General features: G+C 35.8%; 2 protein-coding genes across 2 annotated transcripts; one reads left to right on the top strand and one right to left on the bottom strand.

Annotated features, from left to right (window-relative positions):
- Nucleotides 1-1,636: 1,636 nt before the first annotated feature.
- LOC140874832 ((+)-borneol dehydrogenase 1-like) lies at nt 1,637-3,299 on the top strand. Its single transcript, XM_073278265.1, has 3 exons — nt 1,637-1,763; nt 2,147-2,203; nt 2,324-3,299. Exons 2-3 carry the CDS (start codon nt 2,178-2,180, stop codon nt 3,111-3,113), a joined length of 816 nt encoding a protein of 271 aa, XP_073134366.1. The 5' UTR covers nt 1,637-1,763; nt 2,147-2,177; the 3' UTR covers nt 3,114-3,299.
- Nucleotides 3,300-5,125: 1,826 nt separating this feature from the next.
- On the bottom strand, nt 5,126-7,138 carry LOC140876269 (uncharacterized). The gene is made up of 4 exons (XM_073280186.1): nt 6,961-7,138; nt 6,541-6,712; nt 6,207-6,369; nt 5,126-5,583 (listed from the first exon to the last, which is right to left on the bottom strand). Exons 2-4 carry the CDS (start codon nt 6,676-6,678, stop codon nt 5,372-5,374), a joined length of 513 nt encoding a protein of 170 aa, XP_073136287.1. The 5' UTR covers nt 6,679-6,712; nt 6,961-7,138; the 3' UTR covers nt 5,126-5,371.
- Between the last annotated feature and the right edge of the window lie 13,761 nt (nt 7,139-20,899).

The raw sequence follows: 20,899 nt of genomic DNA, 5'->3' as shown, positions 1-20,899 counted from the left end.
TAAGGACCACTTCCAGATTCCTTTCTCAAACTACAAAAGGAGAATGCTTTTCAATACAGTAAATCGAAGCATAATACATTCTTTCTTAATATATTACACACAAACAATACAAAATAACAAATTTAGATTACTAGATTTTAATTCTAATAATTTCAAACACAGTAATAATACAACACTAAAACCCCCAAATTAAGAATTAAAATATTATAATCGAGAACAATACGAAATATCAGCTAATCTATCACAAATGCTCATCAAATGAACTGCATTCCCAGTAACGGACGAAAAAATTGATATTTATACGCTAATCTGTAAAACTAAGGCAATGCACGAAAACTCAACACCACTTCTTTAATCATAAAAAATATCAAACAATTTCATCAATTTAACATTTTAAATTTGTAAGAAATACATCAAGATATGACAATAATTTATTCGTCCAAAATTTAAAAAATTTCAAATCTAAAATCTAACCTGCAAATCTGGGAAACTTTCAGTTTGAGCACAAAGATGGGCAATTCTCTTCAACCCACGTCAATGCAGATCTTCAACATTGGCCGACTAAAAACAAATCTTTAACATTTTGTTGATGGATTAAACGTTTAAGATTGAAAGAGAAAGGTTCAGGAGAGGAAAATCAAGAAGGAATGAGCGTCATGTTTTCTCTTCTTTTTTTGTTTTCTTCCGTAAATCAATTTAGGGATATTTTGGTAAATTGGCCAAAAGAGGGAGTTGAAACAAATAACAGGCTTTTGTCAGGGATTGAGAACAAACTTATTCTGCAACATGGACTGAAAAGGTTATGTATGTTTGCTATCGGGGATTTATCACAAATTTTCCGTTATTTAAATACGAAATTTTTGTGATTATAAATGGTCACACTTTGTAATGATCAAACACTATAATTCGACAATATGTGTTCTACACGTTGTTGCTATATATATTCATCTCTACCGAACATTTTGCTAGGCAATTAATTAATTTTGTACTACTTATAATATGAGTTGTGATTGTCTATTTGTCTGGCTAGCTTTGTACGTTTTTCCTACTAGCTAGGCTACTCTAGTCCACCGTTGCATGAATTTACACACCGTTGCATGAATTTACACGGTAGTTTTCTACACATGCAGTGTGTGTATAATTTATGAATCGTGTACACATTTCAGGACATGTAAAACACATGATGTCCCACCCAATAACTAACAAAAATTAAAATGCGCCACTATGAAAGTGGATGGGTGCCAATAAAAACTTGAAATTAAATATTAATTGGACATCGTGGATACTCCAAATTAAGTAAATAATTAAATAAGAATAATGCTAGAGCTACAACCAATATATCGTATAATGATATTTATAACAATTATGTTGTGATATTTTGCTATTATCTCGTGAGATTTTGCATTCAATGTATGATGAGATTTGATAAATTAAATTTTGTATTGATTTTTTTGTGATGTAAAAATTGTTGTACAAATTTGGTATAGCATTACTCATTAAATAATATCAGCTGTTTGATTTTGACTTTTCACGCGGATTAAATGTTCGCATCACAACGTTGGTAGTTAGGTATAATACTTAATTTGATTGTTATCTTTTGCTGCCCTGTCCTGCCCGGCCATGACTCTATATATACACACCCTAACCATGCAATGAAATGCAGTGCAGGGAAGTGAAATATATATATATATATATATAATATAAGAATCCTATATTCAGCCAGCCTCGCAGATTTCGCCGGAAATCGCTTCTGTCTCCCGTCGGTATGCGTCGCTAATTAACCTTTTTTATTTCTTCATTCATTTTTGTTCATGCGATTTGAGTTTTTTTTCCCACTTCTAGATTCAACAAAGAGCAGATTGATCATATATCTATATATATTAGATTTCATAACTGTAATAACCACATTTTAATAAAGAATTCAAATTGGAAAACAAGAAATTGATATATGCTGCTTGGTGATCCGAAATAACAGGGCGTCGAAGTAGTGGAGAAACTTTGCACACACGAATATATTTGATAATCAATCATCCACATGTTGGTTGCTTTGTTTCATTTTTTTATTTTTTTTTTTACTATATGATTTTTGGGCTCCTTTGATATATAATAATAATAATAATGAATATTGATGCATGTTGTTTGGCAGTTAATTAACTGATCATCTCCAAGGAATCAACATGAACGGCAGCGCTGTCCATGGAAGGTAAACAATACAATATTCTCTATCTTATTTACGCACTTCTCTCTAATTAGTGCATGACCGTTCCTTTTTTTATAAAAAATAATAGTAATTATAAACATTTTTCGTTTACGTTACATGTAGGTTGGCAGGCAAGGTTGCGATCGTGACCGGTGGGGCAAGCGGCATCGGAGCAAGTACCGTTCGCCTTTTCTTCGAAAACGGCGCGAACGTAGTGATCGCGGACGTCCAAGATACCCTCGGCCAGTCACTAGCCAACAACCTGGACAACACCAACAAGCACGTCTGCTACATTCATTGCGATGTCTCCGACGAAGACGACATCATCAACCTAGTCGACACCACCGTCACCAAGTTCGGCCGCCTCGACATAATGTTCAACAACGCCGGAATCATGAACGGCTCCTCCGAGAGCATCCTAAACACCAAGAAGTCCGACCTGGAGCGCATGCTGGGAGTGAACCTGATAGGCGCGCTCCTGGGAGCCAAGCACGCCGCAAGGGTCATGGTCCCCAACAGAAACGGCTGCATACTCTTCACCGCCAGCAGCGCGACTAAGATCGCCGGAATCGCCACCCATTCCTACGCTGTCTCCAAATATGGGATCGTCGGGTTGACCAACAACTTGGCGGCGGAGTTGGGGTCGCAGGGGATCAGGGTGAACTGCATCTCACCTTTCGGGGTGTTGACCGGAAGTGATCAAAGTGAGGAAAAAGTGAGACAGTTTGAAGGGTTCATGAGCGCCGTGGGGAACCTGAAAGGTGGGGTCTTGCGGGCCGAGGATATCGCGAAAGCTGCGCTTTACTTGGCTAGCGACGAGGCGTCGTACGTGAGCGGTATGAACCTTGTGGTGGATGGTGGGTATAGTGTGGTGAACCCAACTTTGATGAGGGCTACTAGCATGATGAGGTGATCCAATTGTTCTGTCTTGTTCGATATACCAACGAGCGTTATTATAGTTTACGCGTTTTCATAGTATATTACTAGTCTTGTTTTTGACCATATACATAAACATAATGTAATGTTATTTTGGTGATTAATGTATTCAGTACCTGTACAATAAAGAAATTTGGGTTTTGAAATATTCATTGCAATATAAGCGCGCGTATGCTTTCTATCATGTTAATTACGTACTGTTATATATTGTCCCATATGAATGTTAGAACAAGAAATTCAACTAGAACTGATCAATTTTAGTACGTAATTTGAACGTGTCAAAACAAAATTCATCTGCGTTACGTAACTAACAAATCAAAGATTTCATGCAAAACATCTAATAAACTAGTATCATTCAATTCAAGATATAAAACAGATATTAATTGGAATTAACAACGTCCAGATAGAAAAATAAGTTGTCGAGGCTCGAAAACCCCACATAAAATAATTGTAAGGACCGGGTTCCGACCCTGGTTCCCGGCTCCTCGATAAAAACCAAAAAAATTAGAGGGTAGTAGCTCAAAACCACAACTCTTTTTGTAAAATTTTAATAAAAATTTGAAGGGTCGGAGTTCACAAATCACAACCCCGGACCCTTCAGAGTACTGAATGATCTTGGTTAGGACATCCCAATCTTCTTGTGTTGTACCGTATATAATTTTAGAATTCAATGTTAAGGGAGTGTTTGTAAAAGATTATGATTTTGTAGAAGCGATTAAATTTATAGATTATAAAAGTGTTTGTAAAAGATTATGGTTTTGTAGAAGCGATTAAATTTATAGATTATAAAAAGTTGAAAAAAAACAAAAGTTGGTAGTGTTTGGAAACAAATGTTAAAATCTAAAACTCAACGTTGGGTAGAATTTGATAAATAAATGATTATAGTTATTTTAACATTGATATTTTTATTAGAATCACTTTTGAAGAATCATAATCACCATATGACTAGCTTTTAGATTTCAATTAAGTTAACCATAAGCTAACATATAATCTGGGTTTAAGAAACACATAAAAATAACTTTTTAAGCCAAAAATCTAACAATCGTTTTTTTTAAGTGATTGCAAACACTCCCTAAATACCACTGGACTTTTTAAAAATTTTACGAGAGTTTATTTTGAATACCACATAACTTTTATAGAATACACACAAATTCGGACCGAATAATCTATAAATTAAAAAAACAAATATATATATCAGATCACCTGCACTGCAAATATACCAATTAACTAAAAGTTGAGGTCATTTTGAAGGCGACAAGTTTAATTCCAAGAGTGCATGCAAGATTTCAAAGGCGACTAACTTTAGGAGAAACGTATCAGGCTCTTCTAGAATATGACGTGTAGCTTTGAAAAGGCCCACAGATTTGTAAACTTTTGGTTTGAAATTTGAATGGGCATATTCATTCAGTCTAAGATAAAAATCAACGTGCTGTTTCGAGAAGGAAAAAGAAATTTGTGCTGTGCATTATATCTCAGCCTCCCGCTCTGACTACGAACATGCACAAGCTTATAAATTAAACCATTAAAGAAATGGAGAAATTATAGTTTATTTTTCAGAAATTATAATTTGGAATCACTGTATATGTCAGACGTCCAGAAGGAGAAAAATATATGGCCGGCAACAAAGTTAATGTGTTGACTTAAAAGACACATAGCCGAACCCTTTTTTGGAAAGATGTTTTTAAGGACTAAAATCGTTTTTAATTGGAGACGGGGCTTGTAGCCCAATTGATCTCATCTGTCCGCCACCCCTCCCCTTTGTAATAAAAAAAAATCGTTTTCAATTGTAATGCATATTATCTACTAAAAAATGTTGATCCCCCCTTAATTTATGCAATTCAGAGAGATGGATTTACGTACGGTCATATTCCCATTTATTATCTGGACTCCTAACAGTTAAAGAAGTTATTCATCTCATGTTTAGAGGTTCCACAATTCAGGGTGGAACAACGGACGCATGACATCAACAGCTTTTCCTCAGTAACCAAATGCAAAACCCAATGTCCTTTTTTCATGGATCATGAGGTTTAAACCAAGCCACATCGTTCATCTAATAACATCTTTTTCGGTAAGCGACGTGGCTTAGACCACTTTGATGGCCAACAAAACTGAATTGGCGAACCTCATGCAGTAACCCAAAGGTTAACAACGTTAGGATTCATGATATGATTTGTGCTTGTTCCATATCAAGAAAGGACTGGTAACGTGAATAGTATATATATACATATATATAGGTCAAGTTGGTGATTTTGGGGTGCGTGCGTCGTCTCCTTGTTGAGGATTTGACTCTGAATTTCCATCTTCCTTCTTCTCCATAACTTGTTGTATACCTTCTTGATAACCTTCAATAAAACTTCTAAGAGCATCTCGATAAGCAGAGGCTCTAGTCATGTAAACAAGCTGCAATGCTGGCTTTAATGTCTCCATTCCTCCCCTGGCAGCCACAGCTGTATAGTGCAATTACGATAAACATGTCAATACTTGATATCCATAAAAAAGGAGAACACTCGTACGAAGAGAAAAACAGTCATAGATCAAATTTACGCACGTGGAACGTAAAAAATGGGAAGACAGAACAGTGTTCATTTTCAAAATACACGGCACAGAAAAAAGAAGAGAAATTGTTTGCCGCATAAAATTTGAGTTGGTTTGAGAATTTGTTGAAACTTCAACTCTAATCCAACACTAGTCATTCTGACAGCATGCTACTCCAAAAGTAGTGCATCTTCTGAAGGAAAAAATAAACATGAAACTAAAGAATCATAGACATGAAAATATAGAAAGTCCCCTGTTCAAACCATCATGCTTCTCAATTGTTTAGACATATATTGCTTTGAATGCAATGTTGACAGTGAGAGATTTGAGAAAATAAGATAATAAAGATTTAACAAGAAAGAAACCATAATATACTGCTAAAAATGATGAGTTATCTTACTAAAATTTATCTTCAGAAGTTCTCCACATGATAGTGTTGTGTGTCGAGTATTTGAAAGCGAGCTAATGGGACTACAAAACATGTAATATTTACATCTCATATGATATCTGATGATCGAGTTGCTCTGTTTCTTACCAAGATCCTCCAAAGTCGATGGTTCCTTCTCTTTTGGGGCACGCTTTTCACCATTGAACATGTCTCCCCCCTCTTCTTTCGTCCTGTAATCATTTGGCCTGAGTTCTGGGCCAATATCCCTGACCCAACTTGCTGCATATAGTCGTGATGCTTCCTTCAGCACCTAAATTAACGATTGAACATGCAACCAAATTAGCATTTCACGCATGAATAATCATGTCATGATTTCTATTTGCTATCTTAAATCCAACATGTCATAAAATCAAATTTAATAGCTCTGTAACTAGATGTCAAAAAGGTTTAATAACAAAGAGTATTCGATGAGGAAACTAACGAGGTATCGTTCTTTCCATGTAAGTTCAGGACGTTTCTTTAAGTGAGGTGGATCAGGCAAAGAGGAAGGAAATGCTATTTCCTTGAGATCATATCGAACATAGTTGAAAACTTTCCTGCACACCACTTTCAACTTCATTTTGGCTCGTCACCCTGTTCCCAAAACGCCACCCCTGCAAAATCAATGAACAACAGGGCAATAATAAAATGAGCACTCATTAATCACTCATAAAGAGTATACAATAATATACTGTATAATGTCATCAAAACCATCTCCTGAAGATGAACAGATGACGGGTTCAATTCAATTACAGAAAGAAATCATTTCAATTCCGTGAAGCAATTTATCGAACACTTGGTGGACACAAAAATAGTGACACAATTATCGAGTTCAAGATTGTATGGTAGCTTGAAATGTCACCTAATTCGTACACAAAGCAGTCACGGAGACTCTTGAATTTGAGGCTGATATTATCTTGTTCGCCTTCGTCTCCAGTCTGTTTATGCTCTGTTTCAGAACAGCAACCAACTAATGTTCGGGAATTACACGGTCTGAAAACATATCAAATAAAATAGTTTCAGCCTTAAAATATTATCAATTATAGTTATGGATTCATACATTAGTTATTCAATATAGTAAAAAAATATGTATATATACATGAATTATTATTAATAATATATATATCTTTACTATCATTACTATTTTATTTTTACTATTTTATAAAAATCGAGGTTATGATAAAAACTAATTTTGATGTGTCAATCACACCAAAATACGTTTTTACTATATTGAATAACTAATGTATGAATCCATAACTATAATTGATAATATTTTAAGGCTGAAATATTTTTTTTTTACTATTTTATAAAAATCGAGGTTATGATAAAAACTAATTTTGGTGTCTCAATCACACCAAAATACGTTTTTCCAATTTCACCCTAAACCTCTTGTTACGAAAAATTAAGTTTGTAGGTTTAGCGATAATTTAACTGAAATTTGGTTACTTATTTTGTGTCTAAAAATGCAAAATCGCATTAAGTTTGTGGGTTTAGCGGTAATTTAACTTAAATTTGGTTGCTTATTTTGTGTCTAAAAATGCAAAATCGCTCAACTGTGTATTGATTAGTGGATTGATTTAAAATTTAAAATTTAAAATTTAATAACCGCCCAATTATGTAGTGATTAGTGGATTGATTTATAATCTCAAATTTAAATAACTGTTCACGGTTCAACTGTATTGATTAGTGAATTGATTTAAAATTTCACACACGCAACGCGTGTGTCACGGTCACTATTATATATAATTAATGGTTAGACAGGTCCGAAATGAGTCCCCTAAATATAGGATCCGTCTTTGACATATTTGTAGACATACTTAGTCGTGTCTAACTATCTCTAAGGCCAATCTCTAACACATATCTTTTACTTTTTGTCATTTATCTTCCAAAATAGAGATTCGTAATCTCTATTTTCTAAAAAGCTTCTCCAATTCATATCCTAAAATATTACCAAATACTCCAGTTTAGGGATGAAAACGAGCCGATCCGAGCTTTTGAATGTTCAAGCTCGGTTCATTTATAACCGAGCCGAGCCCGAGCTTATTTAACGAATATATTCATGGCTCACGAGCTTATTCGAGCTTTTATCGAGTCTAAACGAGCTTAATATATTTAAACTATAAATTTAAATATTCATTATATTAATTAAAAACTAAATTATATATTTGAAAAAAAATATAATATTATTATTAAAATTTGTAATTTTATTCTAATAAATTAATTTTTATAGATTTTTCAATATTTTTCATAAGTAAAGTGTAAATTTAGAAATTAAATATCAATACTATTATTTTTTCGTCTAAGAGATGACTTACGAGCTTGTTAACGAGCCTGTTCACGGGCTAACGAGCCTGTTAACGAGCATGTTCACGAGCTAACGAGCCGAATATTGTAAAGCTCGAGCTTGGTTCGTTTGCCTTAGCGAGCCTCATTAAACGAACTCGAACGAGCTTTAACGAGTCGAGACGCGAACAGCTCGCGAACTGTTCGGCTCATTTACATTCCTACTCCAGTTTTTTATTTTTTTTCCTTTCACAAACACATATATATAATTCAATAATTAAATACTATATCGTTCAACCGAATTAATTCGATAAAATTCAAATAAATCGCATAATATATTAATAATTATGTATTATATTATTAAATACAAAATAATAAAAATTTATTCGAGTCGATTTTTTAAAATAAATATAATTAATTAATGAATAAAATAAAACACTTCAAATAAATTAAAAATAAATTTGAAAAAAAATTGAACACTAAAATTAATTAAAAAGTTTTAGAAAAATAAAATGGACCAAAATGAAATTTTTTTTTTACAAAATGATCATTTTGCAATTTTGGAGGATGACATTTTGTAATCAATTCCATCCTCCAAAATTGTCTTCCAAATGTAAATATATAGATCATGTAGCACTCTCCAAAATAAAGAGTGCATTTGGATTTTGGAGTATGGTTGAAGGGTGGTTGGAGAATATGCCCTAATAAAACGAAATTAATACGTAACCGGGTCCATTTTTTCCCAGGTTCCAACACCCCCTTTAGGATTACGTACAGCTAATTTTTTGTAGCAGGTAAGTGGAAATTAAGGCTGATGGAGCCCCAATGTGTTTTCCACTTTATTTCTCCAATTTACACATGATAAAATACACAGTGCCAAAGGCCCAAAGTGGAAGAGAATATAATCGATGGACCGAGAATTGATGTTCGAATTAGTGGAGATTTTTTGCTACAAAGCTACTTGGGAAAGTCTATGATATCATCATATTAAAATGTCCCACCAACATTTAGCTCATATTAATTTGAAATAAATTATATCTCAAATATTTCCGAAATCATATATGATAACATCCTTTACTGATCGTATAGCTGTAAAATAAATTGGGGGACCATCAGATTGGCGCGTCTAGCTCGTTATAAGTCGATTGAGTTGATAATTTTTCAGTGATCATCGTCCCCCCAAATGATGGGTTGTGACAGGTTGCGGGTGTAGTAGCCCGATTCCATTTTACAAGATTAAGTGATTTTAAACATGTTAGAAAATGACATATAATTTTAAAAGTGTCAAAACATGTTTAAAGAGTCCTTATTTGGTAAAAATAAGTGGAAAATCAGATCCGGAACATCCGAAAATGGTAGGTTAGGTCCCGGGGGTCCAAAAATGAGTTCAGAAGGACCAAAACAGTTCGGAGCACCCGGACCAGTTCGGGCCCTCCGAACCACTTCGGGCCGTCCAAACCCGAGTTCGGACCGTCCGAACTCAGCAGAGCCCAGGTGTCAAAATGGCTCGGACAAGTGGCAGTTCGGGCCGTCCGAACCCAGTTCAGACCGTCCGAACTTCGCCTATAAATAGGGGTCCGAATTCCTCATTTTGAAGTGCAAAAATTCCTCTCCTCTCCCGGTAATCGCTCTATTTAAGGGCTTTGGGACTCTTTCTTTAAGAGTTGGAGTAGGAAATAGTATTTTTTTTTATAGCGGACAGTGTCCGCAGTAGCAGCCAGGCGGCGGAGCTCTGGCGAGGCGTCTAGGGGTCGTAGCTAGGCTATGCCCAGGCTCTGGGGCATACGTCATCAGCGGGCTGACGACGGACGAAGGTATTGCTTTGGTTTCCTATAGTAAATAGGGAGTAGACTATAGTTTAATTAAGCCTTTAGAGCCTAGTAGGTGATGTTTGGCATGCTAGATAATGCATGGTTATTTATGTCGTAGTGTTGCGTGGTAGGCTTGGACCTAGATGGGAGCTTCTAGGATCTGCCTTAGTAAGGTACGGAAGTATTATTCGAGATATCCAGATTGAGTATGCATGTATTATGTGTTTGCATGGATTATGTGATTGCATGTTTTATATGTCTTTATATATATAGCATGTCACGACTGTATGTTGCATACATGAGCATATTGAGCATGTATCCTTGCGATATCCGATATTTGGATATTTATCCTGTCAGTAGATGGTTGGACACAAAGACACGTGTTAGGTCACCAATATCAGTTGGACACGGATCTCGTGTTAGGTCACTGATATTTGGTTGGACACGTGTACTTGTGTTAGGTCACCATCAGGGCTTCTGAGTATGTTGGTCACCTCCTGTAGCGACGGCTCAGCGTGATACATACCTGGACCCAAGTTTGTTCTTGATCAGATATTCTTGACCTCGTGTCTTGGTACTCAGTTCACTTGCATACATGCACATATAATACCGTATACTCATACTCTCGTACTGAGCTTTTCATGCTCACATCTCGTATTTTGTTGTATCTGGACACCCTATTCCATGGGGCAGGTTTGCGGCTGGATGAGACGGGTGGTTCCAGGAGAGCTTAGGCGATTGATGACCAGCAAGGATATCTGTCTAGGCTTTTGTCTCTGATACATTTGGGCATTCGATTTGGTTGTATCTTTATTTAGGGATTTATTTATGCTTTTTCCACTGTTAATTCTGATGATTTTATTATTTAAGTTAAATGCATGCTTAAGCTTCTGATTAGTAGCTGATCACGGAGCGGGTCACTACAGCGGGTCAACCCCTACTTCGACATGTCTAATATAACTAAAAAATTGCTAGACCCACCATGTCTCGCCAAATAGGTAGGTTGTGTGGGGTTACAGATTGGTCTGTCCGTCAACGCGTTTTAACATATCTAACCGATTGTGTAATTACCTTTTGGTTGCCTTAACACGTGGTCATATGTAGGGATGGTTCGGTACGGTATACCGTGGTATTCAACGATTACCGCATATCGTACCGAAAATTTCGGTATGACATAAATCCATATTAATACCGTACTGAATACCGAAATTCGATACGGTATCGGTATGATACCGTGTATATCGATTTTTTTAAACTATTTTTTTAAAAAAATGTCGGTATACGCCGTATTATACCGATACCGTGTATACTGAATTTTTTTTCGGTATAACGAAATACCAAAAATTTGAAAATCCTATACCGATATCGATACCGAAAATTTCGGTACGGTATACGGTCTTTTTTCGATACGATATAGGCGGTAAGACGACATTTTGGTATTTTTTTCCCAGCCCTAGTCATATGGGTTGAGTTTATGCTACATTTGAAGTAATTTATCCCATGATTTAATCAATACAACATCTTTAAATGATCATTTAGTGATAAAGAATGTTATTCCAGGTAGAAATTAAATTGACATAATTGTATTGATCAGAAGGTGGATTTAGGATTTTTTTTTCCCGAACGTAAAAAGAAAACTTACAATTTACAAAAGAAAGGCAAAAGATTAAAAAAGAAAAAAATAACAAGCAAAAATTCCATTGGTTAAAGATTAAATAAATAAATACTCTAGAGTCTAGATATTTGGAGCATTACAGTTTAATAAAAATAGGAGGCTGAAAGAGTTTAATTGATAGAGCACCTCAGATTCATTGAAGGGAAAAAAGGGTCATAGAGTGGAAAAATTGTTGGAATATGAAAATTTTGACTCGGGGTGTCGGAAATGCATAATACAAAGAGTCATTTAGTGATGTATTAAATTTAGCAAAATAATAATAATAATTTAAAGAAAAAAAAGTTCGAAATTTTTAGAGGGTCATGTGATGTCCCTTGTTCCTCTACAAAATCCTTCCATGTTATTGATATTTCATCACAACATTTGCCAACAACAACTACCTCCACCGTTGGTCCAACTCCGAAAGGTGGCATGGGTCCATAGATACATTTTTATATATTTATTTTAGGCGGTCGAAATTTATAGTGATAGTGATTTTGATTTAAACATTATTAGTTTCCATGTCTAGTGGTCCGGATGAAATAGATATTGGGCACGGCCACATGGTGAGTTTATATCTAAAAGTTATGTTCCTTCTTCTCCATGGATTATTTCACTTTCTTAAACCCTACATCAGTAAATCTCCGACCCATGCTATACAAACAGTTGCAGTTGTTATCATCAAATAATTGGGCTTGAAATATGACACCTAATTGAAAAATGTACCTTATGTCATAAACTTTATTTTCAACGGATAGTTAATAATTATAATTTTCTTATATACATGCATGCATAATCACATTAATTATGTAATAGAATCACACTCATTGATGCTCCAGCTTTTCACTATCGAAGTGTTGATTTGTTAATATTACGTTTGGATCGATGGATTTTAATCGAATTGGTTTTTAAATCCACGTATCAAATCCATTGTATTCATTTGGTTCAAAATTGAAATGTCGAATGATTTGAAATCCCTTATAGTAGTTGAGTATATTTTGTTTAATTTCTAATGCACTCCATGAATTAAAAATGATTTGATTTGAAATCCACCAACAAATACAAATCTATGAATCCGAACACAGCTTAGAAACTCTTTGATCGTAACACCTTCCAAAAAATTCATCAGCTCTTACAGTCCAAAGAGCTAGTAAACATACAAAAGTTTCCAATTTTGGAAGAAGTCTCTAAGTTTTATGTAAAAAAACCCAACATATATAAATTAATATTGTTTCATTTTTTAACCCATTAATATTGTTTCATAAACCCATTCAAAAAAAAAAAAAAAAAAAACCTTCCCGCCCCTGCCCTTAAACCCCCCACCAACCCGCAACATGAGAAAAAAAAAAGGGTTATTCAGTCAACTCTTACATCTTATTTAAATGAAATAATTAGTCACGTTTTACTTTTGTTACATTCATTAATTTTAAATCAACTAATGATTTGATTAAAAATATTAATTATTGTTGAAAAATATATTATTATTATTAATATTATGTTGAATATTGAATGTTGAATGTTGAATATTGAGTTGTAAAATGTGGAAAATTAGTGTGTGATGATGTAAAGGATGATGTATTTATTTTTGGACTAATCTCAAATGTGGATATATAAATAGGTCTTCATTTGTGATGAAAAATACAATTGAGTTGAGAGAAAAATATTATAAAGTGTAGAGTTTGATATATTTTGAGTTTTGGAGTTTTTACTTTTTACCATAAAATTTTACTTTTTCACAACACGTTATCAGCACGATCGCTCGAAGGTTCCCTATAATTTCCGACGCTTCAAAATACAAGAAGATGTCAAAAATATTCAACAAGTAAGAATTTTTATTTTACTGTTTATATATTTTTATTGTGTATATATTAATATATAATATCATGTTACAAAACTTGTTATAAATCCTGAGAGGATATTAGGACAACATCCCACACTCCCGGTAAGGGATACGACAAGTATAAAAGTCTTTAAGGTTTTTAAACATTATAATCATATTAGTATAATTTCATGATATTATATAAAAGGTTGTCTACAACACCGATCTTATAATAATGTGATATGATATACTGTACCTGACTTTATACTAACTATATTAGTATAATTTCACAATATTATATAAAAGGTTGTCTACGACACCGACCTTATAATAATGTGATATGATATACATAATTATTTAATTATGATTATCATTATATGCATTGCATCATTATCACAAATTTTTATTCAACACATACTCGATTTTTTCTTACCCCCAACGGTCACAAACGGTCATAAACGGCTAGTTTTTTGCCTATATATATGATCACTCAAACTCATTTTCAATCACACCAAAACTCACTCCTTTTATAAATTATTTATCCTCGGTTTTTTCGAAGATGGAGATGATGACATTTATAAGGCTATTTTTCATAACGATTATGATCATCATGCTCACGAGTCTTGTACTCACCAGCGATTTTCCACCACATACTTTTTATCTATTTGTATACGCACTTGTAATTTTCATTTTTTCATTATTTTGTATTGTCATATTAATGGAAATTAACTAATAAAATGCATTGTTATTTTTCTAGTACCACCATGTCAAACTTGGCAAAGCTTGAATTCGTTGCACTCGATATCACTGGAAAAAATTATATGTCATTGACTCTTGATGTTGAGATGCATCTTGAGTCATTGGGTCTAAGTGATACCATCAAAAAAATAAATATATCAACCTCACAAGATAAAGCAAAGACAATGATTTTCTTACGCCGACATCTTGATGAAGGGTTGAAATATGAGTATCTCACAGAAAAAGACCCAATGATTTTATGGAAAGGGTTGAAAGAAAGATTTGAGCATATAAGGGAAGTGATACTCCCGACCGACCGTGATGAATGGAATACGTTGAGATTCCAAGACTTTAAAAAAGTCAGTGATTATAATTCTGCGATGTATCGAATAGTCTCGCAATTAAAATTCTGTGGACTTGAAGTCACAGAGAAGAAAATGCTTGAGAAAACATTTTCCACTTTTCACGCATCAAATATAACTCTACAGCAACAGTATAGAGTGGGTGGTTTTACGAGATATTCTGAACTCATTGCATGTCTTCTTGTGGCGGAAAAGAACAACGAATTATTAATAAGAAATCATCAATCCCGACCCACCGGATCAACGGCATTTCCTGAAGCAAATGTCGTAATGAAAAATGAAAATCAAAATCAAAGGCATAGACCAGATTTTGGTCGTGGACGAGGTCGAGGACATGGGCGTGGACGTAAAAATGATCGCGGTCGCGGCCGTGGATATGAAAATAATCGAGATAGTTACTTCAATAACTCATCTCAAAAGAACGTCACGAACCACCCACCAAAAAGGCAGCATGAAAATACGAGTGAAAATGAAAATCACTCAAAAAAAACTGAGAGTGTTTGTTATAGATGTGGCACTCCAGGACATTGGTCACATATTTGTCGAACCCCTGAGCACCTATGTAAGCTCTATAAAGAATCGACAAAGGGGAAAGAAAAAAGAGACCAATTTTTTTGAAAATAGTGACCATTTAATTGGTTCAACTAGTTTCAATGCTGCAGATTTTTTGAATGATTTCGAAGACATTGATTAAAAATTGGTGGAACTAGATTGTAATGCCCCGATTTTATTATAATTGAGTTTAATCGAGATAATCAGGGTTTTCAGTGATTGAGGATTGTTTTGTTATTTAGCAGGGGGTTACTTTGCAAGATTGGAGAAATAAAGGACTGAAATGCAAATATTGGATTTAATATATTATCTCATGCAAGTTGGCTTTCCCATCACCTTGACCCATTCCTCTCCTTTCTTCTCCTTCCTCCCATTTCGTACGTACTGAAGAAGCCATAGCCAAATCGTTTCTTCAAGCTTTCTCTCCGCTCGATTCGCTCGATCCGACCGTTAGATTTCATTTCCGAGTTGAGATTCACGATCACCACAACGAGGGCTTCGTTTAGACGTAAGTTTTGCTTCGATCTCTTGAACTTCGATTTTGTTGAGTTGTCAGAATTTGATAATATTGGAGTATGTCGTTCTTGAGCTAGTATAGATCGTGTATTCGAAGTCGGTTTGGAAAAAGAACGAAGTTTGGATTTTATATGATTTTAGAGGCATATTTTCGAAAATGGTGATTTTTGATTGAGGTTGGATTTGAGTTGTTTTGATGGATTGTGATGATGATTGAGTTATTGTGATGTTGTTGGATGATTTGAGTATTTTCCGGATAGTCGATTTATAGCCGTTATGCCGTCGAAATCGAGTTTGAGTTATCGGTTTTGGTTCGGTTTGATTTGTATATCGAATTTGATTGAGTTTGAACTCCGAGTTTGTTGAATCTGACATTTTGGTGATAACAAACAACAACTCATTGTATAGGAATGTGCTGCCAATCTTTTGTATTTCAGGAATCTACTACAACTCCTACCGCAACCGTCTAAACCCTTCAAGTTATCTACCGGAAGCTTGTCAACCGCCTTTGTCTCTCGACCGGTTGCATTCACAAGCCTATCGACTGGTTATTCAAACCAGCAGAGGATAAATCTATCTACCGGTAGAAAGTCAACTGCCTATCAAGATATCTCAAGACAAATACTTGAGACAAGACGTTCATTGCAAGATCTTTTATCAAAAGCAGAACCGGCGTATCAGAAGATCTGTTGACTCTTGCATCGAGACAACAGGTTGCACTAAAATGGCAAAAATGCAGAATGGCTACAGATAAAGCATTCGACCGTTTATACCAGTTTTGGACCCTGGAAGTTGTGTGCATTTAAAGAAGTGTACGATCTTCATGCAGAATCATCAATGCATTTATGAAGCATTAAATGTGCATTCAATGCAGCATCAGAACGTTCAAAATAAAGACGTTGGTGATTGACCTATATAAAGGGAAGATTGCTCAAGAAGTGACAAGGAAGATAAGAAACACGAAAAATCTCAATCAACTCAATCACTTGAATACTATCAGAAGTCCTCATCTGATATATTGAAGCAATACTTGAGCACACTTACAAGATCATTCACTTGCTGCTCAAATAAACCTTCGCCTACAGTTTACATATCTGATCTTCAAGGATCATCCTAGGGTTTCCAAGCCTCTCGACCGCTCTGCAGTTTGAGAAGCTCAACCGGACTGTATTCATTATTGAAGAGACTTGAAGCTACTCTGAAAGCTTCCACCAGTCTGATAAGAACTGAGAATCTTATCTGTGTAAATCTAGGAGTTTTGGATTAGGCATTGGATAAGTCCTAAGTCTGAAGTGGGTGTATTGCAAGACGTTGTAATAACCAAAGTTTTCTAGTGAATTCCTTCCTAAGTGGAAGAAGGGGAGACGTAGAAGGATTAAGTCTTCGAACTTCCATAAATTGTGCCTTAGTCTTTACTGCATATTTATCTTATATATTGCTCATACATCGTGTTAAAACTTGCCTTTGCATCACTAAAACCTCTGAACTATTTCCGCACTATTTAAGTTGTTCAAACCATTTTAGAAGTTGAGAAAACAGATTAAGTGAACTAAACTTCACTTGATCATTTTGAAAAGAAAGAAAATAAGTTTCAGAGTGTATTCACCCCCCCTCTACCCTCTGAACCGATCCCAACAAGTGGTATCAGAGCGGGTTCCTTTCTCAACTGCTGATCTAAAGTTTTAAAATCATGACTTCTTTCAACAAAATTCCTATGTTTTCTAAAAAAGATTATGATGACTGGAAAATTCGCATGCAGGCACATCTTGCAGCACAGGACGATGACATGCTATATGTCATAACAGACGGTCCTATCAAAATCATGAAGGTCAACCCAGCTCTAACCGTTGGTGCAGGACAAATGATTGAGAAACCAAGAGCTGAGTGGACTACTGAGGACAAAAAGAAGGCCAATCTTGACAATGTGGCCCGGGACATCCTATACAAAATAATGGACAAGAACATGTTCAGCAAAATCAAGTCATGCTCCACAGCAAAGGAGATTTGGGAGAAGCTCACTCAGCTGTATGAAGGAAATGACCAGACCAAGGAAAACAAGCTCACCATGGCCATTCAAAAATATGACAATGCCAAAATAAAGCCAGGGGAAACCATGGTTGAATTTGATGAACGGTTCAGTAGTATCATTTGTGATCTTATTGCTTTAGGAAAAACTTATACTAACCGTGAAATTGCTGTGAAGGTTATGAGAGCTTTGCCCAAAGAATGGGAGATCAAGACAGTGGCCATGAGGGAGTCAAAAGACTTAAGCAAGGTTGAACTGCATGATCTCTTTGCAGATCTCAAAGCCTACGAGTTCGAGCTCAACATGAGGACAGAAGATGAACCATCTACCTCTCAACCAACCAAGGCCTTAACCTCAACGGTGATGCGTCCACCGGTCGAGGAAGCTCCAAAGAGATCAGCTGAGCAAATCAGCAACAAAGCCATGACACTGTTTGTCAAGAAATTTGGTAGATTTATGCGTAAAAACAATTCTAAATTTAAAAATTATCATAAATCGGACCATACAGACGATGGTCCTACTTGTTTTAACTGTGGAAAGCCAGGCCACTTCATTGCAGATTGCACCAAGCCTAAGAGCAATGATCAGAAGCAATCCTTCGAAAGAAGAAGGGGCAAGGAGGACAAGAGGACGTTTAGAAAAGGAAGAGACCAAAGGGTTCTAGTAGCAGACGAAAGCAAAAGCAAGTGGGCTGAGTCTGACTCTGACAACCCCAATACCGGAAGCTCTTCAGATGACAGCGATGATGAAAAGGTGGAATGCCTTATGGCTGACATCGAAGAAGAAGCTGAGGAGGTATTTGACTTTGGTTCACCTGAATTTACTCACAGTGATCTAGTTACTGCTTTACACGAAATGGCTAATGAATACAAAACATTATCCAAGGAATTCGAGGAGGTAAAGGCAGAAAGAGCTGACCTAAAAGATAAGTCAAGCGAATCAAGCTGCATGCAGCGAAAAGAGCTTGATGGTCTTAAGGTCAAGCTAAGTCTGCTGGCTACTGAGAATGACACCTTGAAAAGAGTGTTCCAAGCAACCTTGACTGAGAACAAAAAACTACTTGAAACAATTAAGGCTTGGAATAAATCTTCTGTAACCATTGACAAGATTCAAGAAATCCAAAGACCGGCACATGACAAAACCGGTCTAGGGTTTGGAACAAATGAACAGTCTATGGAATCTTGTATTCAGTCAAGCCTGGACAAAGGCAATCTTAACAAAATAAGATTTGTCAGGTCCAGCACGATATATGAACATGATGAGTGCAGCCTTGACAAAAATCAGAAAGTATCTAACGAACGAAGCTCTAAGCATAGAGGGCTGGGATATGTGGATCCCCAGATCTCTAATCAAAGAGGAACTTGGATTAAACCAAAACCTAATGAAAGAAGAAAGGGAAACCAATCTAATTTCAAAAGGCCATGGAATGAGTCTAACTACTCTAAGAGAAGATGGTCAAAGGAGTAGTCTTACCAGTACTTTAATTGCAGGCCAGTTCAAAAGAGATACAGGCTAACTGATAAAGATCAAAAAGGAAAGCAGCACACAGTAACCTCACAAGCACACACATTTACTGCTTATCGACCGCACAGATTTCTGGACACACACACGGGCAAACCTGTAAGGGTGTTCCAGGTGTGGGTCCCGAAAGGGATAATCCGACCTGGACCCTACTAGATATGGGTACCAAAAGTTCTTCACTTTTTGCAGGTACTAAAAGTCCAAACGGGCGAGAAGACCACTTCTATCAAGGACACTACCTGGTACTTAGATAGTGGTTGCTCACGGCACATGACAGGGAATCCAAAACTTCTAACAGAAGTTGTGCTGTGCAAAGGACCAAAGATCAGCTTTGAAGACAACTCCAAAGGTAAAATCGTGGGTAAGGGTAAGATTATCCATGGTAACATCATTATTAAAGATGTGTTGCTTGTTGACAAACTGTGCTATAATTTGATAAGTATTAGTCAACTATGTGACAATGATCTTTCGGTCGAGTTTCACAAACACACTTGCATCATCAAAAATGACAAAGGTGAGACTCTTATGACCGGTGTAAGAGACCTAAACACCTACAAGGTAAACTGGTCTTGCTCACATATTTCTTCACCTACTTGTCTTACTGCTCATCATGATAAACATTGGTTGTGGCATAAGCGGTTAAATCATCTAAATTTTAAGTCCATCTCTAACTTGAGGAAGCATGATTTGGTTTCTGGTCTGCCTGAAGGAGATTTTATAAAAGACAAATTTTGTCCTGCTTGTCAACTAGGAAAGCAGGTGAGAGCAACCTTTAAAAATAAAGGGTGTATGTCTTCTTCCAAATGCTTAGATTTACTTCACATGGACCTATTTGGTCCTATACCAGTAAGAAGCATAGGGGGAATGAGATATGCTCTTGTTGTTATAGATGACTTTTCTCGATTTACTTGGGTCATCTTTCTCTCTTCAAAAGATCAAACTGCACCTCACCTGATTAAGCTTTTTAAACGATTGAAAAATGAACAATCTACTGTGATAGATAGAATCAGAAGTGATAGAGGGACTGAATTTTTAAACACCACTCTTATGACTTATCTAGATGATCAGGGAATCAAGCATGAGTTGTCAGCTGCTAGATCCCCACAGCAAAATGGGGTGGCTGAAAGAAGGAACCGTACTTTAAAAGAAGCAGCCAGAACTATGATTGCTGATTCAAATGTTTCTCAAAGGCTTTGGGCAGAAGCAGTTAACACAGCTTGCTATACTCAAAACAGATCTATGATTAATAAACGATTTAACAAAACTCCATATGAGATCTGGAATGGCACAAAACCTGATATTTCATACTTCAAAATTTTTGGGTGCAAATGCTTTATCCACAACAATGGCAAAAATTATTTGACAGCCTTTGATGCCAAAGCAGACGAAGGAACTTTTATTGGTTACTCAGCCGTTAGCAGAGCTTATCGAGTGTTCAATCAAAGATCACTAACGGTCGAGGAAACCATTCATGTTGTTTTTGATGAATCTACTCTTTGTACAGAACAAACTCAAGGAA

Source organism: Henckelia pumila, chromosome 1, assembly GCF_033568475.1.
Source record: "Henckelia pumila isolate YLH828 chromosome 1, ASM3356847v2, whole genome shotgun sequence".
NCBI classification, from domain to species: Eukaryota; Viridiplantae; Streptophyta; class Magnoliopsida; order Lamiales; family Gesneriaceae; genus Henckelia; species Henckelia pumila.
The sequence above is the reverse complement of the archived record's forward strand: the minus strand, read 5'-3'. Positions and strand labels throughout refer to the sequence as shown.